At 40.0% G+C, this 18,818-nt stretch overlaps 1 protein-coding gene across 2 annotated transcripts in view; it reads left to right on the plus strand.

The window, feature by feature from the left end:
- The window catches only part of LOC124590307, a 108,619-nt gene that overhangs the window by 46,938 nt on the left and 42,863 nt on the right, over window positions 1-18,818 (plus strand). For both annotated transcript variants that reach the window (XM_047131640.1, XM_047131639.1), the window contains exon 8: window positions 13,965-14,139. In XM_047131640.1, coding sequence (XP_046987596.1) covers window positions 13,965-14,139 — 175 coding nt within the window. The remainder of the gene's footprint in view (window positions 1-13,964; window positions 14,140-18,818) is intronic.

An 18,818-nucleotide genomic window follows, 5' to 3' on the forward strand; every position in this document is an offset into this window, starting at 1 on the left:
CTCACATTGGTAAGCATTGAATTGATTTTTTTCCCACAAAATAACTTCAATAAACCGAGCATACACAATACAGTTACGTAACATGTGCAGGTCAAGGTAGGATTCTATGACTGTATTTAACACTTGTCATTTTGTAATTTGTTTTGCAGTTAAGAGGTGGATTTTTTTACGCTTGAATCTAAAAGTTGCAAGTGGTAAAAGCAAACATTTGTGACATATTGTTCACCTCGGGTTTAGTAGAAGGATGAAGGCAGTGAAGGCTACTTCTTCCTACTTAATTTTTGGTTTTTTTGAATACATAGTTTTAGTCACACTGAGTAATTTATTAACTGGGTTTCTTTATGCATTGATAGCAACTGTCTCATTTCCATACTACTTGAGTAAATCACAGAACAGACTTTCACCAGAGACTGTTTTGAAACTCAAAGCGCATAATATTTTACTAATTTAGGTTTTCTTGAGTTGTAGATATTAAAATAGACTTCTGTCGCAAGGTTATCGAGGTAATTGTAATCCATTTGTATTAGTAAAGCGCATATTTTAGTAGAGCTTTTCCTTTAGTTTATTGAACACAACAGTAAACTTATGAGAGAAATTATTCATCTACAATATATCCTCTAACATTATCTAAAACAATATGGTGATGCACACATAGTTTTCTCATTCCACAATTGTAGGAACCTGTTTGTTTGGAGTTAAAGAGGTTGTCAAACCAGGTTTTAGGTACAGTTTTGTCCAGGAAGGAATTTTCCTTGTGGTTGTTTGGTCAGGAACAGGAAAAGGTAAACATTTAAGGGCACAGGATCAGAAGAATAAGTACGTGAAGGATGACTTCCCAAACAAACTCCTCAGTGGTTTTGTTACTAAAGTAAGTAGAGGGTGTTGTTATGTGGCAGCAACACTTGATGCAGTTTTGTTGGTCGTTTCTGTTACATTGCGACCGAAAAGTGTATCAGTTGTGGGCAGCAACAGCAGTTCCAATGGATGTATCCCTGGGGAGGAGTTGTAGTGCAGAGCACCCTTTTTGTGCAAGAAGATGCAAAACACATGTGTTATTTGTTCACATTGCACTTTGCTTGAGGAGATATTTTTTGTTTTCAGATGTTAATTTCTTGTTAAGAAGTTAACATAAAGGCATGGTAACTTGTCACCAGTAACAATATTACATAGGAATTTTCAGTGGGGGAACTGATGATGTTCAAACAAAAATCCAGTAATAGTTAATCCTTTGATTTTTGTTTTGCTGCGAATTAGAGCATGTTGTTGTTGCGGTCTTCAGTCTTGAGACTAGTTTGATGCAGCTCTTCATGCTACTCTATCCTATGCAAGCTTCTTCATCTCCCAGTACCTACTGCAGCCTACATCCTTCTTAATCTGCTTAGTGTAATCATCTCTTGGTCTCCCTCTACGATTTTTACCCTCTACACTGCCTTCCAATACTAAATTGGTGATCCCTCGATGTCTCAGAACATGTCCCACCAACCGATCCCTTCTTCTAGCCAAGTTGTGCCACAAACTCCTCTTCTCCCCAATTCTAGTCAATACCTCCTCATGAGTTATGTGATCTACCCATCTAATCTTTAGCATTCTTCTGTAGCACCACGTTTTGAAAACTTCTATTCTCTTCTTGTCTAAGCTATTTATCATCCACGTTTCACTTCCATACATGGCTACACTCCATACAAATACTTTCAGAAACGACTTCCTGACATTTAAATCTATACTCGATGTTAACAAATTTTTCTTCTTTAGAAACGCTTTCCTCGACATTTCCAGTCTACATTTTATATCCTCTCTACTTCGACCATCATCAGTTATTTTGCCCCCCAAATAGCAAAACTCCTTTACTACTTTAAGTGTCTCATTTCCTAATCTAATTCCCTCAGCATCACCCGACTTAATTCGACTACATTCCATTATCCTCGTTTTGCTTTTGTTCATGTTCATCTTATACCTTCCTTTCAAGACGCTATCCATTCCATTCAACTACTCTTCCAAGTCCTTTGGTGTCTCTGACAGAATTACAATGTCATCGGCGACCCTCAAAGTTTTTATTTCTTCTCCATGGATTTTAATACCTACTCCGAACTTTTCTTTTGTTTCCTTTATTGCTTGCTCAATATACAGATTGAATAACATCGGGGGATAGGCTACAACCCTGTCTCACTCCCTTCCCAACCACTGCTTCCCTTTCATGTCCGTCGACTCTTATAACTGCCATCTTTTTTCTGTACAAATTGTAAATAGCCTTTCGCTCCCTGTGTTTTACCCCTGCCACCATCAGAATTTGAAAGAGAGTATTCCAGTCAACATTGTCAAAAGCTTTCTCTAAGTCTACAAATGCTAGAAATGTAGGTTTGCTTTTCCTTAATCTTTGTACTAAGATAAGTCGTAGGGTCAGTATTGCCTCAGGTGTTCCAACATTTCTACGGAATCCAAAATGACATTTCCCAAGGTCGGCTTCTACCAGTTTTTCTATTCGTCTGTAAAGAATTTGCGGTAGCATTTTGCAGTTGTGACTTATTAAACTGATAGTTCGGTAATTTTCACATCTGTCAACAACTGCTTTCTTTGGAATTGGAATTATTATGTTCTTCTTGAAGTCGGAGGGAATTTCGCCTGTCTTATACATCTTCCTCACCAGATGGTAGAGTTTTGTCAGGACTGGCTCTCCCAAGGCTGTCAGTAGTTCTAATGGAATGTTGTCTACTCCCGGGGCCTTGTTTTGACTTAGGTGTTTCAGTGCTCTGTCAGACTCTTTACGCAGTATGGTATCTCCCATTTCATCTTCATCTACTTCCTCTTCCATTTCCATAATATTGTCCTCAAGAACGTCGCCCTTGTATAAACCCTCTATATACTCCTTCCATCTTTCTGCTTTCCCTTCTTTCCTTAGAACTGGGTTTCCATCTGAGTTCTTGATATTCATGCAAGTGGTTCTCTTTTCTCCAAAGGTCTCTTTAATTTTCCTGTAGGCAGTATCTATCTTACCCCCGTGAGATAAGCCTCTACATCCTTACATTTGTCCTCTAGCCATCCCTGCTTAGCCATTCTGCACTTCCTGTCGATATCATTTTGAGACGTTTGTATTCCTTTTTGGTTGCTGCACTTACTGCATTTTTGTATTTTCTCCTTTCATCAATTAAATTCAGTATCTCTTCTGTTACCCAAGGATTCCTACTAGCCCTCGTCTTTTTACCTACTTGATCCTCTGCTGCCTTCACTATTTCATTCCTCAAAGCTATCCATTCTTCTTCTCCTGTATTTCTTTCCCCCATTCCTGTCAATTGTTCCCTTATGCTCTTCATGAAACACTCTACAACCTGTGGTTCTTTCAGTTTATTCAGGTCCCATCTCCTTAAATTCCCACCTTTTTGCAGTTTCTTCAGTTTTAATCTACAGTTCATAACTAATAGATTGTGGTCAGAGTCCACATCTGGCCCTGGAAATATCTTACAATTCAGGTCCCATCTCCTTAAATTCCCACCTTTTTGCAGTTTCTTCAGTTTTAATCTACAGTTCATAACTAATAGATTGTGGCCAGAGTCCACATCTTCCCCTGGAAATATCTTACAATTTAAAATCTGGTTCCTAAATCTCTGTCTTACAATTATATAATCTATCTGAAACCTTCTAGTATCTCCAGGGTTCTTCCATGTATACAACCTTCTTTCATGATTCTTGAACCAATTGTTAGCTATGATTAAGTTATGCTCTGTGCAAAATTCTACCAGGCAGCTTCCTCTTTCATTTCTTAGCCCCAATCCATATTCACCTACTACGTTTCCTTCTCTTCCTTTTCCTACTGTCGAGTTCCAGTCACCCATGACAATTAAATTTTCGTCTCCCTTCATTACCTGAATAATTTATTTTATCTCATCATACATTTCATCAATTTCGTCATCATCTGTAGAGTTAGTTGGTATATAAACTTGTACTACTATAGTAGGCGTAGGCTTCATGTCTATCTTGACCACAATTATGCGTTCACTATGCTGTTTGTAGTAGCTTACCCACACTCCTATTTTTTTGTTCATTATTAAACCTACTCCTGCATTACCCCTATTTGATTTTGTATTTATAACCCTGTAATCACCTGACCAAAAGTCTTGTTCCTCCTGCCACCGAAATTCACTAATTCCCACTATATCTAACTTTAACCTATCCATTTCCCTTTTTAAATTTTCTAACCTACCTGCCTGATTAAGGGATCTGACATTCCACGCTCCGATCCGTAGAACGCCAGTTTTCTTTCTCCTGATTACAACATCCTCTTGAGTAGTTCCCACCCGGAGATCCGAATGGGGGACTATTTTACCTCCGGAATATTTTACCCAAGAGGACGCCATCATCATTTAATCATACAGTAAAGCTGCATGCCCTTGGGAAAAATTACGGCTGTAGTTTCCACTTGCTTTCAGCCGTTCGCAGTACCAGAACAGCAAGGCCATTTTGGTTAGTGTTACGTCATCCAGACTGTTGCCCCTGCAACTACTGAAAGGGCTGCTGCCCCTCTTCAGGAACCACACGTTTGTCTGGCCTCTCAACAGATACCCCTCCGTTGTGGTTGCACCTATGGTACGGCTATCTGTATCGTTGAGGCACGCAAGCCTCCCCATCAACGGCAAGGTCCATGGTTCATGAGCATGCAGTACTCTTATGCTTGACTTCTGAACCTTGGCTGTTGAATTCAAGTGTCACATGAAGGTTAAATGATTGCAGTTCAACAAAAATCAAGACTTCCTGAAAGTGGAGAATCAGTCATTCCGGAATGATCTTCCCTGAAACAAGAAAATCCTTTTCTGACATGATTTATGTGATAGCAGTCACCCCACACACAAAACAAATGTTTCGAGCTGTCTCTGCTAACTTCACCCACAAAGCGAACAATATGTTGCAGATGTTAGCTTTTTCCACTTGCAACTTTATTCTGTAACATTACAACAATATTCATAACATTCAAGTTTACAAAATCCAATTCTTAACTTGCAAGAGAAACACCAGAACTTCAGATAAGAAGATGACAGTTGATAAATACACTCAGAGCAATATACACATGTTATACAGGGTGTTACAAAAAGGTACGGCCAAATTTTCAGGAAACATTCCTCACACACAAAGAAAGAAAATATGTTTTGTGGACATATGTCCGGAAATGCTTACTTTCCATGTTAGAGCTCATTTTATTACTTCTCTTCAAATCACATTAATCATGGAATGGAAACACAAATCATGGAATGGAAACACACAGCAACAGAACGTACCAGCGTGACTTCAAATACTTTGTTACGGGAAATGTTCAAAATGTCTTCCGTTAGCGAGGATACATGCACCCACCCTCCGTCGCTTGGAATCCCTGGTGCGCTGATGCAGCCCTGGAGAATGGCGTACTGTATCACAGCCGTCCACAATACGAGCACGAAGAGTCTTTACATTTGGTACCGGGGTTGCGTAGACAAGAGCTTTCAAATGCCCCCATAAATGAAAGTCAAGAGGGTTGAGGTCACGAGAGCGTGGAGGCCATGGAACTGGTCCGCCTCTACCAATCCATCGGTCGCCGAATCTGTTGTTGAGAAGCGTACGAACACTTCGACTCAAATGTGCAGGATCTCTATCGTGCATGAACCACATGTTGTGTCGTACTTGTAAAGGCACATGTTCTAGCAGCACAGGTAGAGTATCCCATATGAAATCATGATAACGTGCTCCGTTGAGCGTAGGTGGAAGAACATGGGGCCCAATCAAGACATCACCAACAATGCCTGCCCAAACGTTCACAGAAAATCTGTGTTGATGACGAGATTGCACCGAAGTCAACATTACCTTCCTTCAATTGGGCCAACTGGCGGTAAATCGAGGAAGTACAGTAAATAATGACGAAACTAAAATGAGCTCTAACATGGAAATTAAGCGTTTCCGGACACATGTCCACATAACATCGTTTCTTTATTTGTGTGTGAGGAATGTTTCCTGAAAGCTTGGCCATACCTTTTTGTAACACCCTGTATAACTATATGGTGTTCACTCAGTTTATCGAAGTTACTTCGCATGGAAAATCAAATTGCAATAAGTAATATTTTTATGCTTACTATTGTGAGAGCTGAAACATGTCCAAGGTGTGCCACTCACATTCACCAGGTCGAATGGCTGCCAGTGGCACACAGCCAGTGCTGATTGGCTAGTGGCCACTGTAAAGTGCAGGAACTCTTGAACATAAATAGCCTTCAGCTCTTTCATGGAAGATTTTGCTATTAATTGTGGATTAGAAAGTGAAGCAAATTATCTTTGAGGTTATATCAGACTGAGACCTTTAACAGCCAGCCAAAATGCAGTTGAAAAATTAAGGACTGAGTGAACTTAAACCATGATGTTTGCAGCTCGACCATGGGAAAATACAACATTGTAACAGCTCAAGCGGAAGATAACACTTCAACCAGACACTTCTGCATCACACAGTGTTGCCAGATCATGCAAATGACCAGATTCAGAATCCTGATAGGCAGAGATTCGTTGATCACATATGTGAATGAGCTGGACAAAATCTTTGTGGCAGCTGGTCAGCGGCTAGGTTTTATGTCTAAGAATTTACCTCTGTGGGACTCACCCTGATAGCCATACATATTAAAGTACCACTTCTGGGACAGAGAGATGCATCAGCTCCAGATCAAACAACAAGTGTTGGTGTGCTGGGCAGCATGAATATGATTTTTAGGTGGTTTCCAACATCCCACTTGGTGAATACCGGGCTGGTACCCAAGTCTTTGTGTCAATTGCATGCTTTGCAGATATTTGTAAAAAGTGTCGCTTGTTTCCACACAAAGAACCCTTCATGCAGCAGATAGTTGGGGTACACGTATTCTGTCTGGGGGGCAGACAGCAAGGACAATGCCCAATCCGTACATAACCATGCTGACCCGGCACCAATGTGGAATAGTGTATTTCTAGGGACTAAAGTAAAAGTGGGAAGAAGCATGTGTGAAATTGTTTCATTCTGTGTACTCAGTTGTAGAGTAACTACGCCTCGCAGACACGTGGATGAACAACATAAGCAGATGTCAGTATTTGAGAGAGGGCATGCGGTTAGGGCATGTGGGTGGGCTCAAAGAAACCAGTTGGAGTAATCAGCAAATTGCGATGTGACTATTCAATGACGTTGGAAGGAATGGGTAAATCATGGCCGAACACAGCATGGTTTAATTTTTTTTTTTTTTTTTGCATTTAGAAAATGAATCGCAGATCTGATTTCACATGCAGCGGCACTTTCAATTATGGCTGACATTATAAAGAAGCACTACAAAGTACACATCAGCAGCAGCGATCTGAAAATGGCGTACATGTCTTCTCCTTGAGTCAGAGTAACTGCTGCGCATGCTTGGAACTGCGGTTGTACCGCTGCCGCAGATAGAAATAGAAACAGAACATAACTTAGTGGATGACCCTAGTATCTTGTTGAAATTATATATGACTGTTCCAGAAATAAATGATTTTTAAAGATTAAAATATTCCATTCTTATTACTACTGATCATGTGTAACAGTTACGTCACTAGTTTGTAAAGCTAGTTTCATGGTTTAAGTGATGTTACTGTTGCACGTTGGCACCAGTACTAAGAATGGAATATTTGAAGAGTTTCATAGGGTATTGCAATTGTGGAGTACACAGTTGAATATCTTTTCCTGACTGAAATTGTTAGTCTTTAATAAAAATAAAAAAGTATAGCTGTATATTGTATGATACAATTTTTAACTTTTATCAGAGCTGTCCACCATCAACTGTATGAAAAAGTAGAGAGTATTTCAGCAGTCACCAGTCTCCATCACCACTGAAATGTTCTTTCCAAAATCACTGGGTGTGCTACAGATACTGTAGTCACCCACTTTCGTGATGTGTCATGTCAAGCACAGTACAGTGGACTTAACCATTTGTAAGCTAGCTGTCAATGTTTGTGTCCATTTAGGAGCCAGAGCGGTGCCAGAAGACCAGCCAATCCGTATATATATATAATAGGGAAACATTCCACACGGGAAAAATATATTTAAAAACAAAGATGATGTGACTTACCATACGAAAGTGCTGGCAGGTCGATAGAAAAACAAACAAACACATACATACACACAAAATTCAAGCTTTCGCAGCAAACTGTTGCCTCATCAGGAAAGAGGGAAGGAGAGGGAAAGACGAAAGGATGTGGGTTTCAAGGGAGAGGGTAAGGAGTCATTCCAATCTCGGGAGCGGAAAGACTTACCTTAGGGGGAAAAAAGGACAGGTATACACTCGCGCGCACACACACACACACACACACACACACACACACACGCACACACACACATCCATCCGCACATACACAGACACAAGCAGACATTTGTAAAGGCAAAGAGTTTGGGCAGAGATGTCAGTCGAGGCGGAAGTAAAGGGGCAAAGATGTTGTTGAAAGACAGGTGAGGTATGAGCAGCGGCAACTTGAAATTAGCGGAGGTTGAGGCCTGGCGGATAACGAGAAGAGAGGATATACTGAAGGGCAAGTTCCCATCTCCGGAGTTCTGACAGGTTGGTGTTAGTGGGAAGTATCCAGATAACCCGGACGGTGTAACACTGTGCCAAGATGTGCTGGCCGTGCACCAAGGCATGTTTAGCCACAGGGTGATCCTCACTACCAACAAACACTGTCTGCTTGTGTCCATTCATGCGAATGGACAGTTTGTTGCTGGTCATTCCCACATAGAAAGCTTCACAGTGTAGGCAGGTCAGTTGGTAAATCACGTGGGTGCTTTCACACGTGGCTCTGCCTTTGATCGTGTACACCTTCCGGGTTACAGGACTGGAGTAGGTGGTGGTGGGAGGGTGCATGGGACAGGTTTTACACCGGGGGCAGTTACAAGGGTAGGAGCCAGATGGTAAGGAAAGTCGTTTGGGGATTTCATAGGGATGAACTAAGAGGTTACGAAGGTTAGGTGGATGGCGGAAAGACACTCTTGGTGGAGTGGGGAGGATTTCATGAAGGATGGATCTCATTTCAGGGCAGGATTTGAGGAAGTCGTATCCCTGCTGGAGAGCCACATTCAGAGTCTGATCCAGTCCCGGAAAGTATCCTGTCACAAGTGGGGCACTCTGTGGTTCTTCTGTGGGAGGTTCTGGGTTTGAGGGGATGAGGAAGTGGCTCTGGTTATTTGCTTCAGTACCAGGTCGGGAGGGTAGTTGCGGGATGTGAAAGCTGTTTTCAGGTTGTTGGTGTAATGGTTCAGGGATTCCGGACTGGAGCAGATTCGTTTGCCATAAAGACCTAGGCTGTAGGGAAGGGACCGTTTGATGTGGAATGGGTGGCAGCTGTCATAATGGAGGTACTGTTGCTTGTTGGTGGGTTTGATGTGGACGGACGTGTGAAGCTGGCCATTGGACAGATGGAGGTCAACGTCAAGGAAAGTGGCATGGGATTTGGAGTAGGACCAGGTGAATCTGATGGAACCAAAGGAGTTGAGGTTGGAGAGGAAATTCTGGAGTTCTTCTTCACTGTGAGTCCAGATCATGAAGGTGTCATCAATAAATCTGTACCAAACTTTGGGTTGGCAGGCCTGGGCAACCAAGAAGGCTTCCTCTAAGCGACCCATGAATAGGTTGGCGTACGAGGGGGCCATCCTGGTATCCATGGCTGTTCCCTTTAATTGTTGGTATGTCTGGCCTTCAAAAGTGAAGAAGTTGTGGGTCAGGATGAAGCTGGCTAAGGTAATGAGGAAAGAGGTTTTAGGTAGGGTGGCAGGTGATTGGCGTGAAAGGAAGTGCTCCATCGCAGCGAGGCCCTGGACGTGCGGAATATTTGTGTATAAGGAAGTGACATCAATGGTTACAAGGATGGTTTCTGGGGGTAATAGATTGGGTAAGGATTCCAGGCGTTCGAGAAAGTGGTTGGTGTCTTTGATGAAGGATGGGAGACTGCATGTAATGGGTTGAAGGTGTTGTCTACGTAGGCAGAGATACGTTCTGTGGGGGCTTGGTAACCAGCTACAATGGGGCGGCCGGGATGATTGGGTTTGTGAATTTTAGGAAGAAGGTAGAAGGTAGGGGTGCAGGGTGTCGGTGGGGCCAGGAGGTTGATGGAGTCAGGTGAAAGGTTTTGTAGGGGGCCTAAGATTCTGAGGATTCCTTGAAGCTCCGCCTGGACATCAGGAATGGGATTACCTTGGCAAACTTTGTATGTGGTGTTGTCTGAAAGCTGACGCAGTCCCTCAGCCACATACTCCCGACGATCAAGTACCACGGTTGTGGAATCCTTGTCCGCCGGAAGAATGACGATGGATCGGTCAGCCTTCAGATCACGGATAGCTTGGGCTTCAGCAGTGGTGATGTTGGGAGTAGGATTAAGGTTTTTTAAGAAGGATTGAGAAGCAAGGCTGGAAGTCAGAAATTCCTGGAAAGTTTGGAGAGAGTGATTTTGAGGAAAAGGAGGTGGGTCCCGCTGTGACGGAGGACGGAACTGTTCCAGGCAGGGTTCAATTTGGATAGTGTCTTGGGGAGTTGGATCATTAGGAGTAGGATTAGGATCATTTTTCTTTGTGGCAAAGTGATATTTCCAGCAGAGAGTACGAGTGTAGGACAGTAAATCTTTGACGAGGGCTGTTTGGTTGAATCTGGGAGTGGGGCTGAAGGTGAGGCCTTTGGATAGGACAGAGGTTTCGGATTGGGAGAGAGGTTTGGAGGAAAGGTTAACTACTGAATTGGGGTGTTGTGGTTCCAGATTGCGTTGATTGGAATTTTGATGTTTTGGAGGGAGTGGAGCTGGAAGTGGGAGATTGAGTAGATGGGAGAGACTGGGTTTGTGTGCAATGAGAGGAGGTTGAGGTTTGCTGGAAAGCTTGTGAAGGGTGAGTGAGTTGCCTTTCCGGAGGTGGGAAACCAGGACATTGGATAATTTTTTGAGGTGGAGGGTGGCATGCTGTTCTAATTTGTGGTTGGCCTGTAGGAGGATGCTTTGAACAGCCGGCATGGATGCGGGAGCTGAAAGATTGAGGACTTTTATCCAGAATTTATATGAATGTTCAGTACCTGTCCCAGTTCAGTTATGATATACCCAAATACAGTATTGGAAAGGAAATTCCAAGTAGCAGTTTATGGTGTAAAGGATTAATTTATATGATGACAAATTTAGGAGCTATTCACCTAGTCTTGTTTTTGAAATACATAATTAGTTAATAGATTAGACAATCAATATTTAATGAACAAACCTTGATACTGGGACCAGAAAGTTGTCAATGGATAATGCACCTCACTTGCTATAGAATGGTGTAGAGATTAGTCATTAAATATGGTAATAAATAGCCTTTGGTGGAATAAAAATAATTTAAGGAGTAAAGGTAACATCTTGCTGAGCAGATGAGATGCTGAATAGTCAACAGGCACATAAAGAAGAATGACAGCATTTCTAGCTTTTGGTTAGTTCTCCATCAGAGCTGTAGATTGCAGACACATGCAACTATGAAAATAATCAATTATTGTCAATATAATGTAAATGGATAGAAAAAACAGTCTCCTCACCAAGCAGTGGCAGGAGAACACCCGCACAAAATTTTTTAACTTTCACAAGCTTTCGGAGCCACTGGCTTCTTCTTCTGGCAGAGGAGTTGAAGGGGAAGGAAGAGGGGTGATGGAAAAGGACTGGAGAAGTTTTGGAAATGGGGTACAGTTCAGGAAATGTACCCAGAATCCTGGGTCAGGGGAGACGTGCTGGACTGGATGAGAAGGAAAGAGTCTTACCTTCCCACCCCTTCCGGTAAGTTTCCCCTGACGCAGGATTCTGGGTACCTTTTCTGAACTGAAAGAGTCTTTCCTTCTCATCCCTTCGGTTCTGGATGACTTTTCTGAACTGTACCCCTTTCCCTTCAACTCTTCTGCCAGAAGAAGGAGCCACTGGCACTAAAAAATTGTAAAAGTTAATCATTTTGTGTGTGTGTGTGTGTGTGTGTGTGTGTGTGTGTGTGTGTGTGTGTGTGTTCCCCTGCCACTACTTGGTGAGTAGATGTGTTATCTATCCACTGATATACGCACCTACAACTGTATAACTTCACTGTCCCAGCTGACTACATTGTGCTGTCACTGCAGCTCGACTGGTCTGAGAAACCCTGTGCCCAGTAAAGCTGCAGTACTGGCATAATGTAGTTAGCCAGAACAATGTAGCTGCTTAGTTGAATGTTAGTGTATGTGTATGCTGTAGCTCTGAAGAAGAAGTCATACAAAAGCTACACTGGTAACAGAATCTGGTAAGATTAATAATTAGTTCTGTTAATACCTCTTTACATTTATAGATTTATATGTTTTTGACATAGTTATTGAATCTGGAAGCTTTACATCGCAAATTATCTTAATAACTAGCAAATAGTGCACATTGTACAGTTTGTGAACTTAAAGTTTGCAGCAGTTGGGCTATCCTATATGGTTTTGTGTGCCCACTTTGAGACTTCTGACATTTTTCTTTGGTGTTTTGAATTTAGAATTTGGATCTAGTGAAATTACTTCAGACTTAGAAATAGTGTGCTATTTACTTGTGGGTGTGATCATTGTGAATGTTAACTTGGAACTTGTGAGTTACTAATTTGAGTGTGAGAATGTTAATGATGTGCCTTCATTCAGTCTTACTTGTAGTTATTACATACTGTGTGTATTCAGTGCCCATCAAAGCAAACTGTGGTCGTGTTTTGTGGAAATAAACTGTGTTATTGAAGGTTAATTCCACAGTTGTTGCCCAGTCAGTTCTGACACCCTTCTGCTTAGGTAGCTGCAGACATCAAATTTCAGGAATATGTTGCCGTGATGTATGGGCACACAGTAAGTGAGCAACAGCTAACCACAGTAATCATACATTGTCCCTCTGTCTTCTTGGCAAGTTGCGAGACAGTTGATTAATAGCAGGATGTGAAATAATAATTCATACTATAGGTCAACAAATTCTCAGAATAATATATGGACTTTGGCATGTCCTGGAAGATACTCCACAAACTAAACACCCTGCAGCATTGTTGAAAAAATATAGGGTGGTGGAGACAACATTATGGCGTAGGGGATGTTGTCTTAGCATACTGCTATCAATTTGTTAGGTACTTGTGAGCCATTTTTTATGAATACATCCTTAGACATCTCATTCAGTTGCAAAAGTTGGTTCTCTTCTCTGAGAAATTACGGGTCCTTTCAGCTCTGTAACCTGTCTTGGCACACAATTCTAGAAAATGACAGAAAGAGCAGAATTTAGACCGTGAAGTAATTCCCTGAACCCCCTACATCCTCTCCTTCTCACAATTCCGTGTTTCTCAATACCTTTGCAACTTCTCAGCACTGGGTTCAGTTACTTTCATCTTGCTAACAATGATGATTCTGGATTTTAGCAGATGGTTAACACAGTATGTCATGGTAATGCAGAGTCTTATAGTTGAGAATTCAGAATGTGTAGTAGCTGATACTGCAGCAGATACACGGTGGCAGGGTTTTCTACAACATGATGCTAAATACCACAGCTAAAGAGTGCAGTGAGCTTATCTGACTGTGATCAATTAATTATTTGTATGACTTTAGGTCATAAATGTCTTAGTTGTTTGATTGTGTCATAAAGTTCATAAATAGCACTATTTGTTAAAAGAAAAAATGGAAACATACACGTAAATTGTATGTTTCATCTTTGAAAGTCATTAAACACACTCTCTTTTGAGAAGAGTATCACTCATATGAATCAAATTCAAAAGCATGTGTGCACAGAGGATTGCTGAAATACGTAGTAAAACTACAAGAGTCTTAAATAAAAGCCCATGATATTTTCTTCAGATATTCTGTGCTGATGTCAGCCTTAATTCATCTGCTGCTACATCATTATTTGGGTAATATGTAATTATCATGTTGATCTTCCATGCTTGGGTTACTTTTGTAAATGTTGCTTTTATCTATAACAATTTCTAATGCATTTATTCTTATGATTTGTTGCTTTGACAGCCCTGGGATCCCTGTAATGTACGTGGGTGCTATTGAAACAGGGAGCAAAGGCGATGTAAAGCAGATAATGCCAGCAATTGCTCGCATCTTGAAAGAAAGAGACTGTAAAAAGAAACTTGTGGTTATTGAAATACTAGAAATTGGCATTAGAGTTCTTGATGAAGCTTCTGGAATTGTAAGTAATGATTTTATTGTTGTAGCATATTGTGTTATTGATAAATTAATTCTTGTAGAAAATTATTAGAGAGAGATAAAGACAGGTAAATTCTTTTACTTTGCGCTGTTATGAGTAGGAGAAGAGTGGGAACAGTGAGACAGCGGGAACAGTGAGACATTAGTTTTATCTCTAGAATTTTGGTTTCAGTTGTCATTACCTACTGTGAATGTGGTAACCATTATTATTTAGCCTATGGATTTCCATGTTTCATACTTGACATTCTTGTTGTGATTTCATTGTTGGTATATTTGTGCTCAGAGGTAAGAAAAGTATCTTTTTACCAAATTTACGTAGCTGGTTTCTGAGTAGACCATTGGTATTTTCAAATCATTTCATTAGTCACTCAAAACTATGGTTTTTCCAAGAGACATAAATCCCCTTTACTGAAATGTTGCTTTAAGCTGAATGTGTTTGGAGCCATTTTGAAAAAAGTTTGCAATTGGGAACAGTGAGACATGAATAATGAGGGTACAGTGAGAAATGTCCGACTGTTCCCAGTGCTTGTTCATAGTGTCTGACAATGCGTGCTTGCTGTATAAAACAGTGATTTCAGTAGATTTTAGTGTGCAAACTTTTCTTTTAGGTTATGAAATGCCCACAAGAAAGGAGACTGATAAGGAAATAGGAAGGTTTTCAGAATCTTCAATGACGGAAGCTGTCACACTGGTGATCGAAAGAAAAATGAGCATCAGAAGTGCATCTAAGCTGAAAGGCTTATCCTTTCAAACAGTTAGTCAATACGTTAAGAAATATCGTGAGGATAACACTTCAAGCAAGTGTCCCAACTATTCAATGAACCACATTTTTCCACAAGAATTGGAGCTTAGTTTGTGTGAATATCTAGTTGTGTGTTCTAAAATGTTTTATGGACTTACTATGAATGACTGCCATACCTCAGCTTATGAATTAGGTATTAAAAATAAAATTGTTTTACCCAAAACCTGGACTGAAAGTTAGAAAGCATCTATCAACTGGATGAAAGGTTTTCGACAGAGATTCCCTCAGCTGTCTCTTCGAACCCCGGAAGGATGCAGCTTATCTAGAGCTACAGGCTTTAATAAATTTAATGTGTCAAAATTCTTTGATAAACTGGAAGAAGCAAATGTCATCCAAATTTTGCTGATGGATCATGTATTTTCAATCTTGATGAATCTGGAACAACAATGGTGTAGAAGTCACAGAAGATTTTGGCCTTAAAGGCTATGAAATAACTTAACAAGGCAACCAGTGCAGAATGTGGAATACTGGTCACGATATGTTGTATTATAAATGCTCTCAGTAACAGCCTACCCCCTGTCATGATATTTCTACATGTGAATTTTAAAGATCATATGATGTTAGGAGCACCTGCTGGCACAGTAGGTCTTGCCGTTAAAGGAGGCTGGATGAACTCAGAATGTTTTGTGAAGGTCGTTCATCACTTCATCAAGTTCTCTGCCAGCTCAAAAGTTACTTTGTTACTGATGGATAATCATGAGAGCCACCTCTCAATAGAGGCAATAGATCTGTGCAAAGAGAATAGGATAACGATTCTGACAATTCCACCTCATTGCACCAATAAACTGCAGCCTTTTGATGTCAGTGTCATGAAACCTTTCCACACAATTTATGATGCTGCTGCAAATGATGTCTCATCCAGGTGAAACATATTCAGTTTATAATGTTGCTCTCTGTGTGGGGATAGCATATCCCCAAGGAATGACGTCTGTCAATATCATTGCCAGATTTAAAAAGACAGGAATAGTTGCTTTAGATTGCCATGTGTTCAATGAGGATGATTTTCTTCCATCCTCTGTTACTGATAGACCTGTAAATGAAAGCGTGGAAAGACACGTATCACCTGAAAAAGACATTAAACCTGTAACTGATGTGGGATACCCATCACATGATGAAAGTGAAGAAGCACAGTCTATAGCATCCAGTTCTTCACAATCACATGGAAAATCTGCACCAGTGTATTATCTCTCTCCAGAAGACATATGAGGTTTCCCAAAGGCAAAACCAAGGAGAAGTTGCAGTTGACGATGGCCTAAAAGAAGAACAATGATTGCGACCAATACACCAGAAAGGAATGAACTACAAATGAAAAGGAAACAGAAAGATATTAGTGACCTAAAGCAAAGCGAGCTTTATTCCTATTTGATGAAACTGATGCTGACGAAAGTGGATTAATTTTGCAAGATTCTTCAGATGATGAGACCTTTGATCAGACAACTGATTCCAGAACTGGAAATGGTTAACTCTGAAAACTAACAGTGCTCACCCAAAGTGGGTGACTTTGTTTTAGTAGAGTTTGAGAAAAAAAAGAAAATATATTGTGTTGGAAAAATTTTCTCAATTGTAGGAAAGTCATCCAAATGCTAAGTTACCTTTCTTAGGAAACTAGAGAACAAATTTGTGATGCCTGTAGTTCCAGATATTTCATTCATTGACACAAAATGCATAAAAATGTTATTGTCTAACCCTATTACAACACATAGCAAGACAAAAAGACAACAATCTGCTGTTTCATTTGAGATCAACTTTGCTTCTTATGATGTTCGTTAGAATTTGAGGCACTGTCTCACTGTACACACCATTAAAAATTCATGGGTACAGTGAGACACTTTCATTATTAATATTTTTTAAAAGGAAAGACAATACATTAAAATATTATTCTACCACTTTGAACATACTTAAGCACAGTAACATGGTTACCGTAAGACATTAAACCAATAAAGAGTTTTTTAAAAGTGTAATTTGGATTTCAATTTTTGTGTCTCACTGTTCCCACCCTTCCCCTAACATTCAACATGCTCAATAATGAATGATTCCATTGGCTCATCTAGAGAGTGCTCCTATATACATATACCTGTTCTAATCATGAGCTATTATCGCCATTTCTGTTCTTTCTCCTTTTCTATTCATTTAATTCTCTCTCTCTTCATTTACCTCCTGAAATGCTCACAAATCTTACTGCTAATTTTTAAAACATAGTTTTTTTACACTTTTTATATTTGGTTCTCAGCACACCTGAGACTTTGTAATGGCTGTGATGTGGATACATAGACTTTATACAAATAGGTATGTCTTGCTCGTACATTTTATGTGCTCTAGAGATTTAAAGATAATCAAAGCATGAGAATTATGGCTGCAGGTATTTTTTTTTTTGTAGATGTAAGTCCATGTCTTAAAAGTGCCAAAAATGGGTGGCAACTATGAATGTTGTCATGGATTGAATTTAGATGGGTCAAAATTAGAGTTAATGTAATTTTGTCATAAGGCCACACTACAAAAGTATCGTAAATATACCTTCAGACTACTGTGGTTTTCAAACTTGCAAATTCCTCTGCCTTTTTCTTCTTTCTTTTTTTAAGTCTTCCATAAACAAAACATCCATGAAACTTAGTATTGAATAAAGCATTAAGTACAAGCAGTGCAAGCTTGAACAAAAATGTAAGCTCTTTATCAAAAATTTGGTTAAAGAGAGTAAGGGGTAACTTAGTGACTACTGATAACACATTGAAACTGACTGACAAATACAAAACCATCCTAACTATGGTAATTAAGTGTACCAATAAAGTCTACACAGTTTTGGATTTCTCCACAAATTGTCTTAATAGAGACACTAAGTATTTTGCAACTAGTAAGGTAGAGTTTCAAGGTAATTGAGCGAACAGTTAATCACAGAGGAACATCTTTCTTTTGAATTCTTTCAAATTTTGCGAGCCTGTAAAGCCTCAAAAGTACTACACCTTGTGCTTTAAATTGATTCACAACCATTTGGGGTCAGTAAGAGATGTACAGCAACTCAGCAGTCGTCCTCAATTCATGGCTGATGGGATATCTTTTTATTTTCTGATGTATGATATCACTCAATAAACTATGCATTTTTAGCACTATAAGTATCACATTACAGTAAAAGAGTTAATACCTTTGTCTATAACAAGTGAACTATGACAATATCATAGGAAAGCACTGTAATACAGCCCTCTTGGTCACAAATGCATTGTTATTTTCTCAGTAAGGTTCTAAAATAGTTAAGAAGAAGTCATGACACACTTTGTCTGCTGAATCCATACACAGAGACCAAACAACTGCCTCAGTGGCACAAAAGATTGCTAATATTGACTTTGTAATAAAAGCACAGTATAACTTCATACCTAAAACCATCACATAGCAATGTCGAGATATCTGCTTGTCATATTAATGATGGAGTATTGAAAAACACTTCTTTGCTGTAAAGCAGTCTTAATTCAACAAAGCTTTTCACTCTATATAATCGTTGCTACTCTATTAAGTCATTGAACTCAAGCCCTTGTCATACAGCCTAACCACATCCAAAAAATATACCTTAATCCAAGTCTCTTCATTTGTTCCTAAACAAGCTAAGTGAGATTTTTTCCAAATGTTGATGTAAGATTATTATTATTGCAGCTAAAGCCAGCGCCACTTATGTCTTTGACCAATATAATGAAAGCTAATAGTTCTGAATGTCCAGGAACTGCTTCCTATATATGAAGGGAGAGTTGGAGTGGACACCACTATAGATATAACAGAGTGGTGGCAGCAGCAGCAGCAATCAGAGCTACAAAGTGGGAGGTGCTTCAGTACTTTGAGTAATCACAGTGTGGCTGAACATAAACTACAGTGCACCA

This window comes from Schistocerca americana, chromosome 2 (genome assembly GCF_021461395.2).
Source record: "Schistocerca americana isolate TAMUIC-IGC-003095 chromosome 2, iqSchAmer2.1, whole genome shotgun sequence".
NCBI lineage: Eukaryota > Metazoa > Arthropoda > Insecta > Orthoptera > Acrididae > Schistocerca > Schistocerca americana.